Source organism: Camelus ferus, chromosome 35, assembly GCF_009834535.1.
Source record: "Camelus ferus isolate YT-003-E chromosome 35, BCGSAC_Cfer_1.0, whole genome shotgun sequence".
NCBI lineage: Eukaryota > Metazoa > Chordata > Mammalia > Artiodactyla > Camelidae > Camelus > Camelus ferus.
The window spans coordinates 79,069-100,306 of NC_045730.1; the positions used below are offsets into that span (position 1 = coordinate 79,069).

At 36.2% G+C, this 21,238-nt stretch overlaps 1 protein-coding gene across 14 annotated transcripts in view; it reads left to right on the plus strand.

Moving 5' to 3' along the window:
• The window catches only part of ZMYND11 (zinc finger MYND-type containing 11), an 87,602-nt gene that overhangs the window by 12,978 nt on the left and 53,386 nt on the right, over positions 1-21,238 (plus strand). For 13 of the 14 annotated variants that reach the window (XM_032473893.1, XM_032473900.1, XM_032473895.1 and 10 more), the window contains exon 2: positions 7,356-7,490. In XM_032473893.1, coding sequence (XP_032329784.1) covers positions 7,375-7,490 — 116 coding nt within the window. In that variant the 5' untranslated portion in view covers positions 7,356-7,374. Of the gene's footprint in view, positions 1-7,355; positions 7,491-21,238 lie in introns of those variants that run through there. The other variant, XM_032473905.1, reaches the window with a different exon arrangement.

Consider the following 21,238-nt stretch of genomic DNA (forward strand, 5'->3'; position numbering starts at 1 on the left):
CAAGCCTGCTTCAGCATCTGAAAACCAATGTAATCTATCACATCAGTAGGCTAAAGAAGAAAAATCACATGATTATTTCAATAGATGCAGAAAAAGCATTTGACAAAATTCAACACCCATTTGTAATAAAAACTTACAGAACACTCGGAATAGAGGGGAATTCCCTCAACTTGATCATCTGCAAAAAACTGTGCATTAACATTACACTTAATGGTGAGAAACTCAGGTTTCCCACTAAGGTCAAGAACAAGGCAGGGTATCCCCTCACCATTCTTTTTCAGCTTTGCACTGGAATTCCTAGCTTAGATGAGAAAAGGAAATAAAAGTATACAGATTTGGAGGGAAGAAATAAAGCTGTCTCTGTTTGCAGATGACATGACAGAAATCTCTTGGAAATAATAAGCAATTAAAGCAAAGTTGTGGGAACAAAGTTAATAAAATAGAAGTCTGTCTATCACTTTCCTATGTACCAGCAGTGAACAAGTTGAATTAGAAATTAAAAACACATTGCCATTTACATTAGAACCCCCAAATGAAATACTGAGGTATAAATCTAACAAAAATTTTACAAGGTTTATATGAGGAAAACTACAAGATTTGATGAACAATATCAAAGAACTAAATAAGGGGAGAGGCAACTCTTGTTCATGGGAAGGAAGACTAATACCAAGTTGTCAGTTCTTCCCAACTTGATCTGTACATTCAGTATTATCCCATCAGAATCCCAGGAAGTCATTTTTTGAATTTTGATGGATATTTGTGGGTTCTGAAGTTTGTATGGAGAGGCAGAAGGCCCAGAACATCCTGCTCGGTATAGAAGCGGAAGAACAAAGCCAGGGGAGTGATACTGCCCAACTTCAAGACTTACTGTAGAGCTACAGTGATTACGGCAGTGTGATGTTGGTGAAGTACAAGCAGGTCAATGGAACAGAATAGAGAGCCCAGAAATAGACATATATATTAGCAATATATATTAATATAGGTCAGCTGACTTTTGACAGGCAATGCAATTAAGCAGGGATAGTCTTTTCATCAAATGCTGCAGGGACAACTGGACACACACACACGCGCGCGAATGAATCTAAATACAGACCTTATGCCCTCAGCAGCATTAACTCAAAATGGGTCATAGACCTAAATGAAAAATGCAAACTGTAAAACTAGAAGAAAACAGGAGAAAACCTAGATGGCCTTGGGTATGGCAATGACTCTAGATGCAGTACCAAGACAACACCAACGAAAGACATAATTGATAAGCTGGACTTCATTAAAATTAAAAAAAACTTCTCTGTGAAAGACAGTGTCAAGAGAATGAGAAGAGAACCCATAGACTGGTAGAAATAAAGAACTCTTCAAACTCAACATTAAGAAAATCAACAAGCTGATTAAAAATGAGCAAAAGACTTGAACTGACACCTCACCAGAGATGATATACAGATGGAAAATAAGCATATCAAAAGATGTTCAACATCATATGTCATCAGAGAATTGGAAATTAAAACAACGTTGATTTACCACTACAAATCTATTACAATGGCTAAAATCCAAAACTGCAGCACTGATTGCTGACAAGGATGTGGAGCCGTAGGGATACACATTTATTTCTGGTGAGAATGCAAAATGGTACAGCCACTTTGAAAGACAATTTAGCACTTTCTTACAAAACTAAATATACTCTTACTGTACTTCAGCAGTCCCACTTAGTGGTATTTACCCAAAAGAGCTGAAAACTTGCACACAGAAACCTGCACAAGGGATGTTTATGGCAGCTTTATTCATAATTGTCAAAACATGGAAGTAACCAAGGTGTCCTTCAAGGTGAGTGGGTAGATAAACTGAGGGGTGTCTAGACAGTGGAACATTATTCAGCACTAAAAAGAAAAGTTGTCAAGCCCTGAAAAGGCATGGAGAAATGTTAAACACATTACTAAGTGAAAGAAGCCAATTTGAAAAGGTTACATCCTATATGATGCCAACTATACGACATTCTGGAAAACATTAAACAGTGGAGAGGTAAGATTAATGGTTGCTAGAAAATTGGGGGGTGCACAGGGAAGGATGAATAGAGGGAGCATAGAGGAGTTTTAGGATAGTGAAACTGTTCTGCATCTTACTTCAGTGGTGGATACTTGTCTTTATGCACATGTGAACACCCATAGTATGTACATCACCAGCAGTCAGCTGTGGACTTTGGGTGATAATGGTGTGTCAGTATATGTTCGTTGATTGTAAGAAGTGTGCCCTCTGGTTTGGGATGTTGATAATTGAGGAGGTTGTGGATGTGTGGAAAAATGGGATTCTTTCTGTTTTCGGCTGACTTTTGCTGTGAACCTAACACTGCTCTAAAAAATAAAGCTTATTAATATCAATACTTTAATAAAAGTTATTCCCAGATGTATTAAGAAGTCAGTATTTTTTAAAATTATTTTCAAAAATCCTGCAGGAAAATACTATTGACTGTTTTTCTGACCCAAGTGTGGAAGGACATCTAATCACAAAGGCGATCATGAGGGAGTACATAGCTAGATTTCAGTATAATTTTCATTTAATGTTCATTAAAAGACCGACAGAAGCTTTTATGAATAACTTTAACATATAAAGAAGGTAATATGTAAATAGGAAAATAGTATGAATAGACTATCAATAAAAAGTAATTTCAAATTGCTAATAGACTTTAGGGAAATGTTAACCTAAGTCACAAAGAAATGCACGTTATACAATGAGATTAATTTTTAAATTTTATGCAGTATTTTATTTAAATACTTCAAAATATCTATATATTTATGTTAGGTAACGTAATAATAAAACAAGAACTGGAACCCCTCCACCAGAAGTAAAAATCAGCACATCCTTGACTCTCGCGGTGGCTTTTCCTCGATGCAGTCTCTGCTGTGCCCTCAGCCGTGCTCACCCTCCTGGCACGCTTGTCATTCCCTTGCAGTAGAAAGTTTTCCCACGAATGTATGTGTCACCAAGTAACGCATCGTTTACTTTTGCATGTTTTTAAGTCTCCCTGACTTGTTTTCTCTTTTATTCTCTCCCCTCCGTAGCGCTGGTGTGAGAGGAGTAACAGGTGCTCACGTGGGTGTAAAGACTGTGTTAATTTGGGCTTGTAGGGGTAGGGAGTGTCAGCACCATGTGAGGGCTTTTGCCAAGGTTGCTTGGACCAACTCACTCCCATCAGGGCAGCTAGAGTCAAAAAAACAAAATTTTAAGTGTTGAGAATGTGGAGACACTGGAACCTTTGTGCCCTATTGGTGGGAGTATAAAATGACGCAGCTGCTGTAGAAGACAGTATGGTGGCTCCTTAAAAAATTAGAAATAGAATTACCACATGATGCAGCAATTCTACTTCTGAGTCTATGCCGAAAATAGTTGAAAGCAAGATCTCAAAATGTTTGTATACACATGTTCATGGCAGCATTATTCACACAACCTGTCCATCCACAGATGAATGGATTAGCAAAATGTGATGTACACATGCAGGCAATATTATTCAGCCCTAAAAGGGAGAAAATGCTGTAGTACACTACGACATGGGTGGGTCTCAGTGAAATAAGCCAGTCACAGATGGACACATACTGTGTGATTCCACTTCCTTGAGGTATTTAGAGTCGTTACAGTGGTAAAGACAGAAAATAGTGCCAGGGGCTGGTGGTAGGTAGTGGAGTGTTAGCGTTTAGTGGGTGTAGAATTTCAGTTTTGCAAGATGAAATGAGTTATGGGGATGGATGTTGGTGACAGTTGCACAGCAGTGTGACTATATTTTTGTACAATTTGCCACTGAATTGTACACTTAAAAATGGTTATGATGTAAATTTTATGTTATGTGTATTTTACCGCAAGAAAAGAAATTAGGAAAATTCTTCAGAAATTTTTGGTTTTGTGTATTTGTTTTGTAAACTATAGGACTATTGAGATTCACCACCCTAAGGCGCTATTCTTCCTGAAGGGAGTCTGTCATATTCCTCAGATGGAGCAAAAAAAAAGATTGAGGACTATATTAAATACCTGTACAAGTTTTCTGATCTTTCTTTTCAGTATCTTAATCTTTGATAAAACCTAAATGAAGGCTTTCTCTGGAACTTGTTTGTATAACATAACTGGGAAAGTTGAATTTTATAATTCCATATCAAAAATTTATCATGTTCATAAGTATGCTGGGCACCTTGGAAGACAGGTGGAAAATAAACATGTCCTTTCTTACTTACTTGTAATTTTTTTTTGGAATTTTAAATTAATTTTACAAGGCAAAAAATTTGTAAGAGATGTATAAGGAAATTACAGTTAGAACACACATGAGAATTGAGTTTGATTCTGGGGGAAAGGGTTGAGCGGGAGCATTTGCATCGTGGAAAGCCCCCCACGGAACAAAGGGAGTTTTAGTAGTTAGTACAGAGGCAGAGAGAACTACTGAAGCAAAGTTAGAGTTACAGAGTTTTAGGACATATTTAGGAATTTTGAGTAGTTTCGTTAGGTGGTAGCGTATAATATACATTTAGGAGAAAATAGACAAGTTTGGTTTGGCCTAATCAATGAAGACCTTAAATGGTAAGCTGTCTGCGTAGAATCTAGGAAATTTGTTTTCTAAGATTTTCTTCTTATTGATAAACACCTAAATTGCTATTCTAGTCTTCTATCTGGCCATGTTATTCATCAAATTTACTAGATAATGTAAGGGTTTTGTCTGTTTACCTTATTGCTGTATTCCCAGAGCATAGAATAATGCCAGACACACAACAGGCATGCCTGCAATGAATGATGTTAGATTTCATAAGAACGGAGAATTTCAATGGTTGTACTTTAAAGAGATCTTGTCCTAATAGGTCAGGTTGTTTTGGTACTTTTATAACCTGCCTCAAGCTTCACTGTATTCAGCTGATTTGGGTTTGCATCTTTGCGGTGTTCCTGCGTTCCTATAACTATATGCATCTTCCTTATGCTGTACCTTCATTACAGGGCATGTCTACCTGTGTGACTTGGTGTAGGTAGATCTCAAAAACCTTTGGGTTTAACTTTACATATGTTTTCCTGAAGTGTAGCATTGCTTAATTCTTTAATCTTGATTTTAACCATTTCTAGGAATCAAGTGACATCATTTTCAGAGTTTCTGCTACTAGTCTGTACTATGTTCTCCTGGTTGTTGTGTAAATAGTTACATTTACTGTATATTTTAGTTTTATTTTTAAATGTTAGCTTTGTTCTATATTTTCTGTGGTTCTGAATAAATTATTCTTGATTTTACCTATACGTATTTTGAAAAGCATCTTTAAGTTGATTGTATGTCAGCTGTACCTGTTTGTATTCTTTAGTGTTTATTCCAGGGATTATAATCTGCATCCTCAATTTACTATACTTCACCTTGAATCAATATGATAAATAACACTTCACATAAAATGTAAGAATTTATAATGTTAGAATTACCTTCTACCCCTTCCCTCCTTTGTACTATTGTTGTCACCTGTATTTTATTGCTACACATTGTGAGTCTAATGATACCTTACTGATACTGTTTTCATTGTAGCTGTAAACAATTATCTTTTCCAAGAAATTAAATTTTATTTTATATTTTCCTATATATTAACCATTTTGCGGTGTTACCTAAGCTAGAAGTAGTGTCTCTCTTGTCTGAATTCTCACAGCATATATTTTGGACCATTCATGTCATATATGACATTACAATTAGTAGTTCCATGTATATGTCAAATTTCCTCCGCCAGTTTTATGTTATTTTCTGTCAAGGATTAGAATTTGTACATTTTAAAATTCTTCGTTATGTTTATTACCACATTGCCTTACACAAAATAGGCAACTATTTGGGTTTTTTTTTTAAGTTTTTTTTAAAGTATTTTTTTTAAAGAATGCCTGAAGTTTTGTTCTTTTATCTGAGTATTTGCATAATTTGACAAGTTGCGTTATTACAGTTCACCATTAGATGACACTTGCTAACATTTTATTTTCCTACCAATAAGTTCCTTACTATAGTGCTTATCAGGTTTGGAAAGTAGACACTCCTACACAAGTGCACTTAAACTGAGAAGTTTCTGTACATTTTGAAGTGGTTGCTTTCTAGAAGAGGTACATTCATAAATTACAATTTTAAAGTCTTTTAATTTTATAGCTGAGTCTATCCTGGACCAACTAATTTTCCTTAAGTTTTCTTTAAAACTTGAATGCTGGCATTGTATTTTGATCCTGAATTGATTTTGTAATTCTGAAAAACACCTTCTTAATTCCAGGAGCCTAACTGATCATAGACTCACCAAAAGTGAGTCTCCAGTTAACCTTTGATAGCAGCTGCTGGTTTTATTTGGGTTTGTTGGAGGAAGGAGAACCGATTTAGCTATGAGAAGAAACAGAGGTGAAGAAAAAGAGATTCATAAGGCACTGCTGGCCAGTCGTGGAACACACTAGAGTGCTAAGAATGAGTTTTCCCCATGTATCTCTTCCCTTAGAAGGTAGGAGATGTCAGGTCAAGGAGATTGCAGCCATCCCCAAAGCTCTGATGTTTACCTCATGCCCGAGAGCATCAGCATCATAACCTGTGTGATTCAGGGGTCAGGTGCCTCAGTGGCCTGACAGGGCCCCCTGTGCCCATCGCAGGGGGGTCCAGGTGTGTGGCCTCTTTCTGCAGTACCACTGCTCATCAGACATCCAGGCTGCGGCCCCGTTTTTTCCTCAGTCTTGCCAGGACACAGCTGGTGGCCGTTTTCCTCAGTTTATTCAGAATATTGAAATTCGAATAAATTAGCAGTATTGTTTCCTAATAACATAATGAACAACCAACGCTTACTCCAAGCATGTGAACGTTTCTAATAATGTGGGTCCACCCATGCCGTCTTCTGGTATACTGACCCCCAGCCTTTCACACCTCAGCCAGAAATGACTAGTCTGTGTTTTCTGTTTATGATTTATTTTTTTAAGGAATGTTTTCATTTATCAGTATGGTTGTATTACATTGAGATGTTTAAATTATGAATGTAATAAAGTACCTAATAATTGGGACATTTAAAATTCCATTTTGCACTGATCTGTCAAATTACACATAATGTAATATCAAAAAAATGAAATTTTATGTTTTAACATTTTTGATTTAGAATACATTGTAAAAGTGTATTCTTTGGCATCTTGGTATAAGGTGGCCACTTTCTTGGGAAGACCTTTTTAACTGGTCTTACAGTGTCATTCTCGTGAAGTGAAAATTTTTATGGAGTAATTGGTGAGACGGATGGTAGAAGGCACAATTGAGAGTTGGCTGTACTCCATACAGAGGTGCTGGGTAGCGTTACTCGCTTATGCTGATGACGGTTCCTTTTGTAATCTGTGCTTTCCCTTACATTTGTGTATTGCTGCAGCTAAAGGAGCACACAGGTCATGGCACGCTTAACAAAGAGACGGCAGGCGGATACAAAAGCTATCCAGCACCTTTGGGCAGCCATTGAGATTATACGGAATCAGAAGCAGATTGCCAACATTGACCGTATTACAAAGTAAGTAATTTATACAAAAAAAAAACTGTAAAATTTTATAATAAGTCTTTGGGGAGAAAAGTTCCAAAGATAATTTATTATAATAACCAACATATACTACAGTCACTTTTTGGCCTTGCAGGAGTATGTTTTTAGGGGAACAAATATCGAAACACAAGCTACTCTGGTTTAGAAGTGTATAAATGAATATCAGATAAGTAAATATCAGTGTGTGCTGTTTCTAGTAGTATGGATTTTTGTTATCAGAATAACAAAAATGGATTTTTGTTATCAGAATTTTTTCAACTCTTGCAAACAAGTCTCTGTCTTTTATTAAAAAGGCTTTTAATTAATCACTTGCTTTTATGGAAACGATCTAAAAGTCTCCTGTTCATTATTCACTTAAATATATGGTAGGTACCTACCATGTAGCATGGTAGGTCTAGTGAATGACATCTAAGTGGTTTGTAACACACTAACCAAGAATTTTTAACAATTTAATCCTATATGTTATTAGTTATATTAAATAAATCTTCATTTAAAAGAAGAAAGTTTTGTTTTCTAGTTTCCAATGCTACTTAGCTTGGTAGCCCAAGATGCAGAGGAAAAAAATAGCAGATTACTTTATGAATACTTTTTTAGTGTCATATGCTAATTATAAGGGAGTCTTCAGATAACCCTTGATTTTGTTTTGTTTCTCTGGTATTTCTAAAGGAATGAAGCTAAATTCATCTTTTAAAAACGTATGAATGATAGTTTTTGGTAATTTAGATCAAATTTCTTCATACTTATTCTATGCATTCTTTAGATGCTAACCTGTAAAAATGGAAGACAAATGACTTACCAGAGCTCATTTAATTAAGTGCTTATTTTTGTCCTTATTAATAAGTAACAAAGTTAAGTACCATATATTTTTTGTCCCTTAGCCATATTGTGGTGAAGAAGATTATAAAGGTCACTTAAGAGGGAAGGGACAGGAGAAAGAGGAGAGTTGTTGCTATATGTTGCTCTAGCTCCGTGTTTCCCCTTGGAAAATTTCAAAATTGCCTGTGTACAACTCCTAGCTCCTACAGGTGAACAGAAGGGGGAAAAAATAGGTAACAGCTATGTGGAAAATAAGAATGAAATAAACAGTACATAATAATTAAATGACTTTTAATATTGGTGATAATTGGTATGAAAACATTTTTTTAAAACCTCAAAGAATAAAAAGCCTTAAGTATTTTCCTATGGTTGGGATTTAAAAACAAACAAACAAACAAACATAGTTTATGTGTATCACAAATTACTTACAGAAGAATGTGGAAATAAGACACTCTTTGTACTTAATTTTTTAAAATTTAAGTCATTTAAGCTTGGCTGAACTATTTCAACTTTTCAGGCTATTACTTCTTTTTTAATCTGTGACTCTTTCTCTAAAAGCTCTAGGGACATTCTCTGGGAAGCTATGGGAATCTCCCAGGTGAGATGTACATGGTGTGGCCAACAGAGTTGTCGACGTGGGTGTCAGTGGTCTTTGGATGATGATGACGGGTGTTTGTACATGTGTAACACGTTGGATTGTGAGAGACGCAGAGGCTGTTGACAGAATTGCACACCTCTTCTTGGTGTACACGACGAATTGTCCATAAGCATGCTCTCTTCTTTCCTCATCAGTGCAGCCTTAAGGGTGCCGAGGCTTATTTTCCTTCATGTCCTAAGGTCCATCCATATATCTTAAGATAGATATGAATAAATTCATTCACCTGCCAAATAGTCATCGTTTTGTCAGTCTTATCTAAAGATTAAAAAAATACTAAGAAAATCAGAGGGTGAGAGTTTGAGTGTTTCCCAGTGTTTTCTTCTGCCTCATCTCATCTGAGAATATGCCATATTCCTCTTTATCACTGGGGTGTATTCATAGCATCTTGTGCTTCTTTCATAACATTACTCACATGTGTGATTATTTCCCTGCCAGACCATCAGCCCCAGGAAGGAGCTGTCTAGATAATTGCCTAGTCCAGTGCCTTGGGTTCTCAGCAGTGTTAATTTCCTTGCTCGTAACCCTTGCCAAGGTAAGTTAGGAAGAAGCGTTGGACCATGACAGGAAGTGAGATCTTTTGCTGTAAAACCTAATAATCTTATTCTGTATTCTAAGTAGGTAAATACTTTTCAAGCCTTACATTAATTTTAAATAAAGTTGTTCTGCTAAATTACAGCCAAGTCTGAACATAGAAGTATCTTTTAATCTTTCTGAATATCTTAAGTTACTGAAGGCTTTAGTAGAGTTATTGTAAAGAATGTATATACAGTCGTTAAGTTTCATTCTATATTTGACTGATGAGTGACTCCATTATAAAATTAAAAGCTGTACAGCTTCAGTCACTTAGTAAAAGTTTTGGGCTTTGGGGTCATGTCTGTTTATATTTAAAAGCCTGGTATACCCTAAACACTATAATTTACTTCTGTATGATGTTTTAATTCTGCTTGTTTTTGTTTGAAATGTCTTTGAAGTCACTTTTAGTCCATAGGTTTCTCATTCATCTTTTTGTTGTTGTTGTTTTCCTTTGCAATTTGTTTATTTAAGGAACTGGTTCGTTTACTCCAGTTTCTCATAGTCTGCCTTTGCTGATTGTATCCTTGTGATGTACTTTTAACTGCTGCTCATTCCTCTGCATCTCCTGGAAACTGATAGTTTATCCTAGAGGCTTGGGGGGAAGGGTGAGACTTCTTCATGGGTGTTCTGCCTCTTCTTATCCAGTGAAGTTGGTACTAAGGCTGGTGCACAGTGGCTCAATCCAATAATTCATTAAAAACTGTGGAATAGTGATAATGTAATTTTATCTTTTCTTTTTTAACTGGAATACTTCTGTAAGGACATAAACTTCCCATCATATACTGTTTGGTTACCACGTGGTATGGTTCGTATCAGAAAAGTGGAATTAACTGATTTTTTTACTTAAGCTTTCAAAATAGCAACCTCTAATGGTAAGCAATTAGTTTTGTTGTTGTTGTTATTTGGAATTCATGCATTTAAATACATTTGGTATATTTCAGTCCATTTCTAACGTAATCCCTTCTGGTGCTCAAGTTTTCCTTTCTTCGACTAATTGGAGCTTCTTCACATTGGGTTCTAAAGTTCCTCTCTGCTTTCTGATACAACAGAATTTTTGCAGGCTCATCTAGGATACACTGTGCCCCAGTCCTGGCACCACTGATTTCTCTAAGGGACTCTGGTTTCTCTCAGTTAGAAATTGTGTTCCATTAGCACTTTCTGGCCCTCAGTGTGCTCAGTGCCACCAGGTCGGTCTCTGTTTTTTGACCCGTGTTTTTCAAAGGTCAGTTGTATATGTATCATTTATAAATTATTATCATCTTGTTTAGTTATTTATTGGGGCCTTCTTTTATGCTCTGTTGGTTTCTTTTCCTGTCTTCTATATTTGTAATTTCCAGTTTTAGCAGTTAGGAATAAAGCTGCTGTATATTTTTAGTTTTTAATGTTTTCTTTCTTTACAACTACTGTTTATGACATTTTCTGCCAGGTACTCACTTATGTGTGCCTTCGAGTTTAGACTTCACTTCTGAAGTGGTTTTTGTCCATTTATTTCTCATGTTTAGGTCATTTCTGAGCTTATCTAATTCTGACTTGTACTTTCCTGTATCTTATTTTACTGTCTTAATGTCTTTTCATGTGTTTGACACAGTAGTTCCAGGTTTCATCTCTTGTGGGCACATCTCTCGGGCATGCTTTCGTTCCTAAGGAAATTCTGCTCCTTCAGCCACAGCCCTTTCGTGTTGGTCATTCTCACGTGAAATCAATTTTTCTGAACTTACATCAAGGAAAGGTGGTTGAGAACAGTTTTTCTACATACGGCTTTAAAGCACCTTAAGTCATTTTTATGAAGTGCTGAAAATATGGCCTCGTATTTTCCGTGATTTCCTGCTTTTTCTATAGCTTTTTCCAGAACCACAATTTCTTCTGTACCTATTGTCCTTACACTGGAGATCTTTCTGATCTGACTTAGTAATGTTTGATACTTTTATTACAACAGTTTCTCTACACTGTGGGGCTCTGTATCAAAAGAAAGCTTTGGCTGATTAATTTTGAGTGTTTATAGGGCTCGTTATGCTCCAGCCCCTTAAAACTTTAACATGAATTTATGAATTACCATCCCTTACATGCAGATGGGAGTGTGTAAACTGTCTGGTTTTAACTGCTGCTCTCAAATTGACCCACTTTCTTTCCAGTGACTACCTGTTGGTTATTTTAGCCTCCTGTACTCAGTTCCATCAGGGAATCTGTTATGTCCCGCTGCTTTCTCCCTCACAGGTGTCAGTATCGGTTGGGATTGTAGCTTTTGGAGATTTGTCCTGCCCTGCTCAGACTTTGGGATTCATGGAGATTCTCATCATGTAATTTTTTTTTGTTTTATGTTGTCCAGAGGTGGGACTGTCTCTTTGTCTTTTTCTACCTCTTCCAGTAACTTTGTCTAGGAGGTTTGGGAGACATTAAAAATCATGTTACTGTTACCATCTTTCAGCTCACAGCAGTCTTGTCACTTTTCTTAAAAAGAAAAATGCTAAAGGCACTGTATGTTTTCTAAAGTCCTAAAGCAGAGCTAAAAGCAATAAAAATTCCATCTAGCAGAGGCAAATCCAAAGAACATTCTTCATGTTTGTATATAACATTAGAGACATCAAAATCTGCAGCTGTATCCTCTTCAGTGGATCATTAAAATGTTAAGACTTGTATTGAAATTTAAAAGGAAATTTCCTGAGTAGAAGCCTTAGAACCTCAAAGTTAACTGAACGGTTAGGGATTAGTAACAATTTCTGGAACAAAATCAGAAAACTTTTCTGTGTTGGAGATGTTTCTTCCATGTGACCTGATGCTACGTAACCTTCAGGGCTCATGGCAGTTTCCTCCTAGTAGTTGTCTCTTCACCTCTCTTGGAGAGAGTCCTCAGCCTTTATTTTAATTTCTTTTCATTTTACTTTTTTTTTTTTTTTAACTGTTAGTGTTCTGTTCAAAAAGGAGTAGAAAGGTACTATAAGTTAGAGAATCATTGTTGAGATTTACGGAATATTTCAAGTATTTAAAAAATATAATTCCGGGAAACTTCTTTACAAATTCTATTATATGGGGATGGAAAGTATTTTTACAAGAAAGAGTCCATTTGAAATCAAAATATATATATATATATATTTGGGTTGAAATTTTATTTTATTTTTTTAATTAATGGTTAGTGGCATGGGAGTTATAGCTCAGTGGTAGAGCAACTGCTTGGCCTTCACATGGTCCTGGGTTCAATCCGCAGTACCTCTGTTAAAGGAAAAAAGAAAATTAAAAAAAAAACAAACATAAATTAATGGTTAACCTGTGCCTCTGATTGAGAAGCTCGTGTTTATCGGTTTGATTTAATGATAACATAAAATCCCATACATGTCCTCCCTTGGAAGCTATATAAGCACAAAGAAATTTTGGCACTTCATTTTTAGAAACTGAATGTTGTTTTCTGATGTTTAATCATAAAATTGGAACAAATGAGTCATTTTATCATAAAAATAAAATGCATTAGTCAGTATAAATGAAGATATGCATAGGCAAGAGTAGCTTCTCTCTTAGTCTAAAGGTCTGTAAATGCTACATTATAAGTAGCATGCGAATTCATTAATTTTATGGAATTTGGATAGATGTCATGAAATTAAAGCTTTGAAATATTTCATTACTTAGCATTTATATAAAACAAATATTTGTAACGTATTTTTATTTTCTTAAAGTCATGACATTAGCCCTTGTTTAGTTTTTAAATGAAGGAGCAGAGATGGAGTCATATGACAACAGAATGAATAACAGAAATGCAATTTAAACTTTAAACCTCTACGATTCCCATTATGATTCATAACTCGTGTTGTTTTTCTAAATGTCACCTATATTTTAATATCCAGTAAAAATAAATTGCATATGTCATTTTTTTCCACTTTAATCCAAACAGATTATTCCAAACACCTTGTTTGGATAATTATAGCATTAGAGTTTCAGTATTCTAGGTAATAGTTCTAAGATAATTTAAAGACATGTTTTTGAAATAATTATGAACTTTATATTAGTCTCTGCCAGCATTGTTGGCTAGCATTATTGGTGTCACTGGGAGAGGTCAGTTGGCTCACATAGTAATATGTATAACATTGAATTTTATTATTTGTTACAGCCTCTTACGATCTTTATCAGTATTTCTGCTTCCTTTGCTGATTGTGACGTCTTGAGGGTAGGGCATACATCTTTCCTATCTTTGGATCTTAGTGTGAAGTGTAGTAGCTGGGACAGGGCACTGAGAAAAGGCTTCTTAATTGTAATATTCAGTTGCATTAACTGAAGAAGTAGTTTCAAGGAGGATTATAATAATTGAGAACATTGAGCCATTATTTTGTGACAAGCACAATACTTCATATGATTTCTCATGTAGTTTTCACGCTGGAGCTCCATGAGTCTGTTGTCATGATTCTTATCTCAGTGACGAGGATGAGGAAGCCTAGGCAGGTGACATGAAGTACACAAAGCCACACAGGTTATTGGTGGCAGAAGTGAGATTTGAATGTAGATCCATCTGGTATCATAGTCCAAACTGTTAGCCATTAAATGTTTTCTTTTGATATTTAACAAATGTATATTTGTATCCTTGCAAACTCTGTGAAGTTTTTAAGCCTCTGTCATCTACTTGGTGCTTCCTCATTATCTCATTTCACCCTGACAGCTACTCAGACGTTCAGATTAGCCCACTTGATGGGTGAAGGGCATCTGAGTAAATTGTTTGTCACAGGTTAGGTGTTAGAATTAGGGAGAACTGAGTTCTTCAGAATATAATCTGCGTTTTAAAATGAATTATTGATGATGCTGTTTAGGTTTTGAAGTTTATTACCTTTTTGTTCAGTGCAGTTTTAAAATAAAATACTTGTTGTATACCTGTCCATCTATAAAGCACCTCGTGGCAGATCATTATTACCTTTATTTTTTATTGTGGTAAAACACATAATACAAAATTTACCATCTTAGCCGTTTTTAAGTGTACATACGGTTCAGTGGTTTGGGATACACTGATGGTGCTGTGATACTGTCACCACCATCCATCTTGCCAGCTCTTCTCATGCTGTGAACTGAAACTCATCACCTATTAAGTAGTAACTCCTCCTTCCCCCTAGACCCAGGAAACCACTATTCTACTTTCTGTCCCTATGACTGTGACTACTCTAAGTACCTCACGTAAGTGGGATCACACAGTATTAGTCTTCTTGTGAGTGGCTTATTTCACTTAGCGTAATGGCCTCAAGGGTCATCCATGTTGTAGCATATTGCAGAATTTTCTTCCTTTTTAAGAATGAGTAATATTCCATTGTGTGTATAGGCCACATTTTGCTTAACCATTCACCCATCGATGGACACTTGGGTTGTTTCCACATTTTAGCTATTGTGATCAATGCTGCTATAAACTTGGGCTATGAATATCTCTTTGAGACTCTGCTTTCAGTTCTTTTGGGTATATACACAGAAGTGGGATTGCTGGATCATATGATAATTCTATTTTTATTTTTGGAAATCCATAATGTTTTCCACAGCAGTTGTACCGTTTTACTTTCCATAGTGCACAAGAGTTCCAAATTTTATGCATCCTCATCAACACTTGTAATTTTCTGTTATCTTGATAGTAGCCATCCTGGTGGGTGTGAATTGTATCTCATTGTGTTTTGATTTAACGTTTCTCTAATGATTAGTGATGTTGAGCATTTTTTCATGTGTTTATTGACCATTTAAATATCTTCTTTGGAGAAATGTCTGTTCAAGTCCTCAGCTCATTTTTGAATTTGGTTGGTTGCTGTTGAGTTTTAGGAGTTGTCTGTGTATTTTGGACACTTATCCCTTACTAGATGTATGCTTTTTGAACATTTTCTCCCATTTGTGGGTTGCCTTTGTACTCTGGATAGTGTTTCTTGATGTAAAAAATTTTTAAATTTTCATGAGTCCAATTTGACTCTATTTTGTTTTCTGTGCCTTTGATGCCATATCTAAGAAATCATTGCCAAAACCAGTGTCGTAAAGCTTTTGGGCTGTATTTTCTTCAGAGAGTTTTATTGGTTTTGGTTTTACATTTAGGTCTTTGATCCGTTTTGAGTTAATTTTTGTGTATGTTGTTAGGCGAAAGTCCTCCTTTATTCTTTTGCATATGGGTACCCAGTTTTTATGGCACCATTTTGAAAAGACTATTCCCCACTGAGTAGTCTTGGTACTCTTATCAAAAATCATTTGGTGGTATATGCAAGGGTTTATTTCTGGGCTGTCTGTTATTCCATTGGTCTGTATGTCTGTCTTTATGCCAGTACCATACTGTTTTGATTATGGCAGCTTTGTAGTAGGTTCTGAAATCAGGAAGCATGAGTCCTCTAGTTTTTTCTTGTTCTTTCAAGATTGTTTTGGCTGTTTGGGGTCTGTTGAAATTCCATATGAACTTTATGGTGACTCTCTTTGGTTAATACTTTTATGATTCTCTATGGTTAATAAGACTATTTGGGTAATACTGACATTTTAGTAATATTAGTACTTCTAATCCATGAACATGGGAGGTGTTTCCATTCACAGTTGACCCTTGAACAACACAGGTTTGAGCTGTGCAGATCCACTTACATGCAAATTTTTTTCAACAAATATGTACTACAGTACTACATGGTCTGCAGTTGTTTGAATCCATGGATTTGGAACCTCAGATATGGAGGGCTGACTGTAAGGTTACATGTGGATTTTCAACTGTATGGGAGTAGGCGCCCCTAACCCCCACCATGTTCAAGGGTCAGCTGTATTTGTGTCTTTAACTTAAGCAGTGTTTTGTAGTTTTCATTGTATGAGTCTTTCACCTCATTGGTTAATTTAATTCCTAAGTTGCAGGAATGCTGTTGTAAATGGAGTTATTGTCATGATTTCCTTTTCAGATAATATCTGCAGTGATCTTTCTACTTTTTCCTTTCCAACTTAAATGCCTTTTGTATCTTTTCTTGTCCAGTTGATCTCGCTAGAACTCCCAGTACTGTGTTGCAGTGGTGAAAGCAGACATCCTTGCCTTATTCCTGATCTTAGAGGAAAAGCTTTCAGTATTTCTCCCTTTCACCATTAAATGATGATTTCTGGGGGTTTCTCATATATGGCTTTTGTTATGGTGAGGTAGTTTCCTTCTATTCCCCATTTGTTGAGGGTTTTTTTTTTTTTTATCATGAAAGGATGTTGTATGTTGTCAAATGCTTTATCTGCATCTACTGAGGTAATCATAGGATTTTTAATCTTTCATTCTGTTAATGTGTATCATGTTTATTGATTTACATAGTTTGAAGCATTCTTGTGTCAATAAAGCACCTGCTAGTGGAGCATTATTGTTAACCATTTTAAAAAAAATTTCTACAAGTACCATGACCATATTGTAGGATACTTGCAAAATAAAAGACAGAAAGATAATCACCAGTCGTTTCTTTACCTAAATTCCAGCAAGGGACCCATTTTGATTGATTTCTTTCCGGTCATTTTTCATATGCTTGTTATCTTCTCAACATTATTTAGCCTTTTTCCATGTTGTTATCAGGTCATCATAAGTTATCATTGGTAATAGTTGTGTAGTATTCCATCTGGGGAGCCTGTTCTGTAGGGAGGAGGGATGAGTAGTAACATAAACATTTACTGTAAGGTTACATCATGTTACCGTACTCACCTTCAAAACAACCACATGGGTGGACGCTGTTAATTTTACTATAGATACATAGACTGGGATGCAGAGAAGTTAAGTCCCTTGTGCAGGGTTGGGCAGCTAATAAGTTGTAGAGCTGGCATTTGAACTGAGATCTGGTGACTTAAGAAACCATGCTTTTTCCTCTTTACTTTTGTGTTGCCTCCATATGCCATTTATTTAATTCTTATGACAACTCTTAAGTGTTTTAATTATACAGATAGTCAGTAATGTAAGTAACGAAGGTGGAAGCTTAGAGGATAAACAGTGGCTGGTAGAGGAACCATTTGTGTAGATTGGGCTAATAAGTTCTGGGCACTGGGCTAATAGCTTTACATTCATTACCTCATTCAGCTTTTATTACAACCCTGTGATTACATATTATCATCATGCTGCCCTTGCTTAGGTAACTTGGGTGTTTTCAGTTTTTTTTTTCACCAGTCTCCAGGCGTTATATCCTCTCCTTGTGCTTTGAAGTATTTCCTTACGATGGATGCTCAGATTGTCTCCACTTTCCCTCCACATTACAAATAACCATGCATTGCTCCAGCTCTCCACTATGAAAAGCAGATACCAGTTTGCTTTTTGACCTATACGAGGAACTTGTTGGTGTGTGTATCTAGGAACAGAATTCCTCCTTGACTGTAGGATATACATCTACTTAACTTGACCAAGATCTGCTTATCCTCTGCCTGCTTTCCGGTTGGGGTTGTCTTTTCCTGTTGATTTGCAGAAGCTCTTGTTGTTAATTCTCGGGTACACTTCCTGCTTTGTAAACATCGTTTCTAATTCTCTCATCTGTTTATTAAATTTTCCCGTAGTGTTCTTTGTTGAACAGAAACTTTAAATTTTTTTTCTAATTTTTATTTATCTTTTGTAGGGGGAGGTAATTAGGTCTATTTATTTATGTATTTTTAGAGGAGGTACCAGGGATTGAACCCAGGACCTTATGCATGCTAAGCATGTGCTCTACCACTTGAGCTATACCCTCCCCCAGAAACTTTAAATTTTGATGTGCTCAAATTCAGTATTTTTTGCTTAATGTTGTGTGCTTTTGAAATCTTATTTAAGGATTCCTTCTTCTTTATTAACCCACAATAATATTCTCCTACATTTTCTTTTATTAACTTTATAGTTCTACCTTTCACAGTTAGGTCTTTATCTGTAGTTCTCTCTTTATGTGGTGGTAGAAAAGGATCCATTTAAAAAAACTTTCCCCTCTATAGTGAGTGAGTCTTCATTCTTTAGAATTTATGCTCTTGTGGGAGCGGTTTTAGGGGCCCTTACAGCACCCCATGTAGCTTACTTTTACATACTTAGCAGTACCATTTTTGTTTGCCCTCGGCCCCTGCAGCCTCTTCCCACCAATATGTAAGCTTCAGAGGTAGGGATCTTTTTCTGCTTCGTGTATTGGAATGTGCCAAGCCCCCAAAAATTGACTCGCGCATAACAGGCACTCAGCCGTCTCAGCTGCACTTGTGAGTGTGAGTGTACGTCACTCTTCCGTGCGGCCAGCTGTCCGTGCTGCAGAAAGCTTGAAATCTCTACTAGAACCAGGCTGTTTCTATGGTACAGAAGATGTCCTATTAAGTAGGCATGTTTTCTTGAGGAAGTCACTTTCCTTTCCTCATCTGCAAATTAATGCCTCTGTGTAACCAACCACCATCTCAGTCAAGACACAGAAGGTTGTCGTCACCCCCAGAAGTTCCCTTGTGCTTCTTTATGGTTAGTACTCTTGCTTCCCAGCCCCAGGCAGTCCCTGACTGACTTTCTGTCGCAGTGATTGGTTGATCTATGCTTGTTCCAGAATTCTACGTAAATAGAATCATAGAGTATATTCTTTTTCATGATCACCTTTTCTTGATCAGCATGTTTTGAGATGCATTTGCTACATATATTGGTAGTTTATTCATTTTTGGTTGCTAAGTCATCGTCCATTATATGGATATATGGCAGTGTTTAGAAGCATTCACTTGCTGCGGGCGTTTGGGATGATGACAGAGCTCTGGTGTGCTTTGGGCACTGGTGTAGATGATGTGTGTTCGGGTCCATCCCTAAGAGTAGGATACCTGTAACTGGGGCAATAAAAAAGGATGGAAGGTAGATGGATTTATTTTGTTTGTTTGTGTTTTTGCAGTTGAGTTTTTTTTTAATTGAAGTATAGTCAGTTTACAATGTTGTGTCAATTTCTGGTGTACAGCATAATAGTTCAGCCATACATTTACATACATATATTCACTTTCATACTTTTTCATTATAGGTTACTACAAGATATTGTATGTAGTTCCTTGTGCTATACAGTATAAACTTGTTGTTTATCTATTTTATATATAGTAGTTAGTATCTGCAAATCTCAAACTCTCAATTTATCCCTTCCCACCCCCCTCTCCCCCACTGGTAACCATAGTTTGTTTTCTATGTCTGTGAGTCTGATTCTGCTTTGTAAATAAGTTCGTCTTTTTTTTTTTTTTTTTTTTTAGATTCCACATGTAAATGATATCATGTGGTATTTTTCTTTCTCTTTCTGGCTTAACTTGCTTAGAATGACAACCTCCAGGTCCATCCATGTTGCTGCAAATGGCATTATTTTATTCTTTTTTATGGCTTAGTAGTATTCCAATATCGAACTGTCTCTCTGTCTATCTATCTCACTTCTTTATCCAGGCATCTGTCAGTGGGCATTTAGGGTGCTTCTATGTCTTGGCTATTGTATATGGTGCTGCTGTGAACATTGAGATGCATGTTATCTTTTTGAATTAAGGTTCCCCCAGGATTAGGATTGCTGGATCATATTGTAAGTCTGATTTTAGTTTATGAGGAATCTCCATACTGTTTTCCATAATAACTGCACCAAACTGCCTTCCCACCAACAGTGTGGGAGGGTTCCCTTTTCTCCACACTCTCTCCAGCATTTATCTTTAGGTGGATGGTTTTTAATTTGTGTGTGTATATTGTATTCATTTGTGTATCAAATAAATGTATACAGTGCATTTTATAAAACTTCATTTTGTTCCAAAAATATTTTGGAGACGATTAGAGAAAGAGTTAAGTAGAGTAGGTAGAATAAGGTAGTATATATCCAAAGGAGATGAGAAGGATGAGGAAAAGAGAATGAAATTTAGGACACAAAATAGAGCTAGGAATAAAGCTGTTTTCCGTGAAACCCCACAACTTGTTAAGGGTGGATTACAAATCTTGGCTTGCAGTTTTCTGGTAGCTTCTCCTAAGGTGCAGCATTTTAATCACGTCCACTAGGAAACTGTGTGCTGAGGTGAACCATAGCTATTTCCAGTAATACTAAAAGCAGAAAGACATTTATTCCTAGGGTTTTCATTGAGGTAACCGTTTTATATTTTTTGCAAAGCTCATGTCAGATGGCAGAGTCTAGTCCTGGGTCTGAGTAGTTAGGCTGAGGTCTCAGAGGCAGTTTTAATTAAAAAGTTGTTGTTATGTAAGACTTTGCCAAAATGGTACTCTGCTGTTGCCTGTGCTCTTTCTTCCAGCTACCAAGGAAATTAAAACATAAAACTTGGAATATACTTTAATTTCAGATATGAAATAACAGCAGTCTTAAACCTGTGGTGGTTTTTGCATCATTACACAGATAATGTATTTTCATTAGTTGTGTCATGGGTATAAACTGATCAGCAACATTTTTAAAAGTTGGTAAAATTGTGAATTAGGTCTGATTTAATAATGTAAAAAGAAGGAGCAAGCTGTTAAATGTATTATTTATCATTACTGAAATGGGGACTTACTGAATTAAAAATTACTCTCTTTTTGTAAAATGGAACCAATTTAACAATGAAATAAGTAGTATATGTGTCACAGGATAAATTATTTTTCCCCAAAGTGAAAATTTTGCCTACTATGGAAGTGATGTCTTAGTTTCTACCAAACTTTGAAATAACTGAAGGTTCTGCTTCAGTGATTTTAATTAGAGTCACTGCCCCAGTAGCAGAGCCCTAGGTCTGAGGTGACAGTTCACAGTGTGCCGTTTGGGGCAGTCAGGACAGAGCAGCTTTTCAA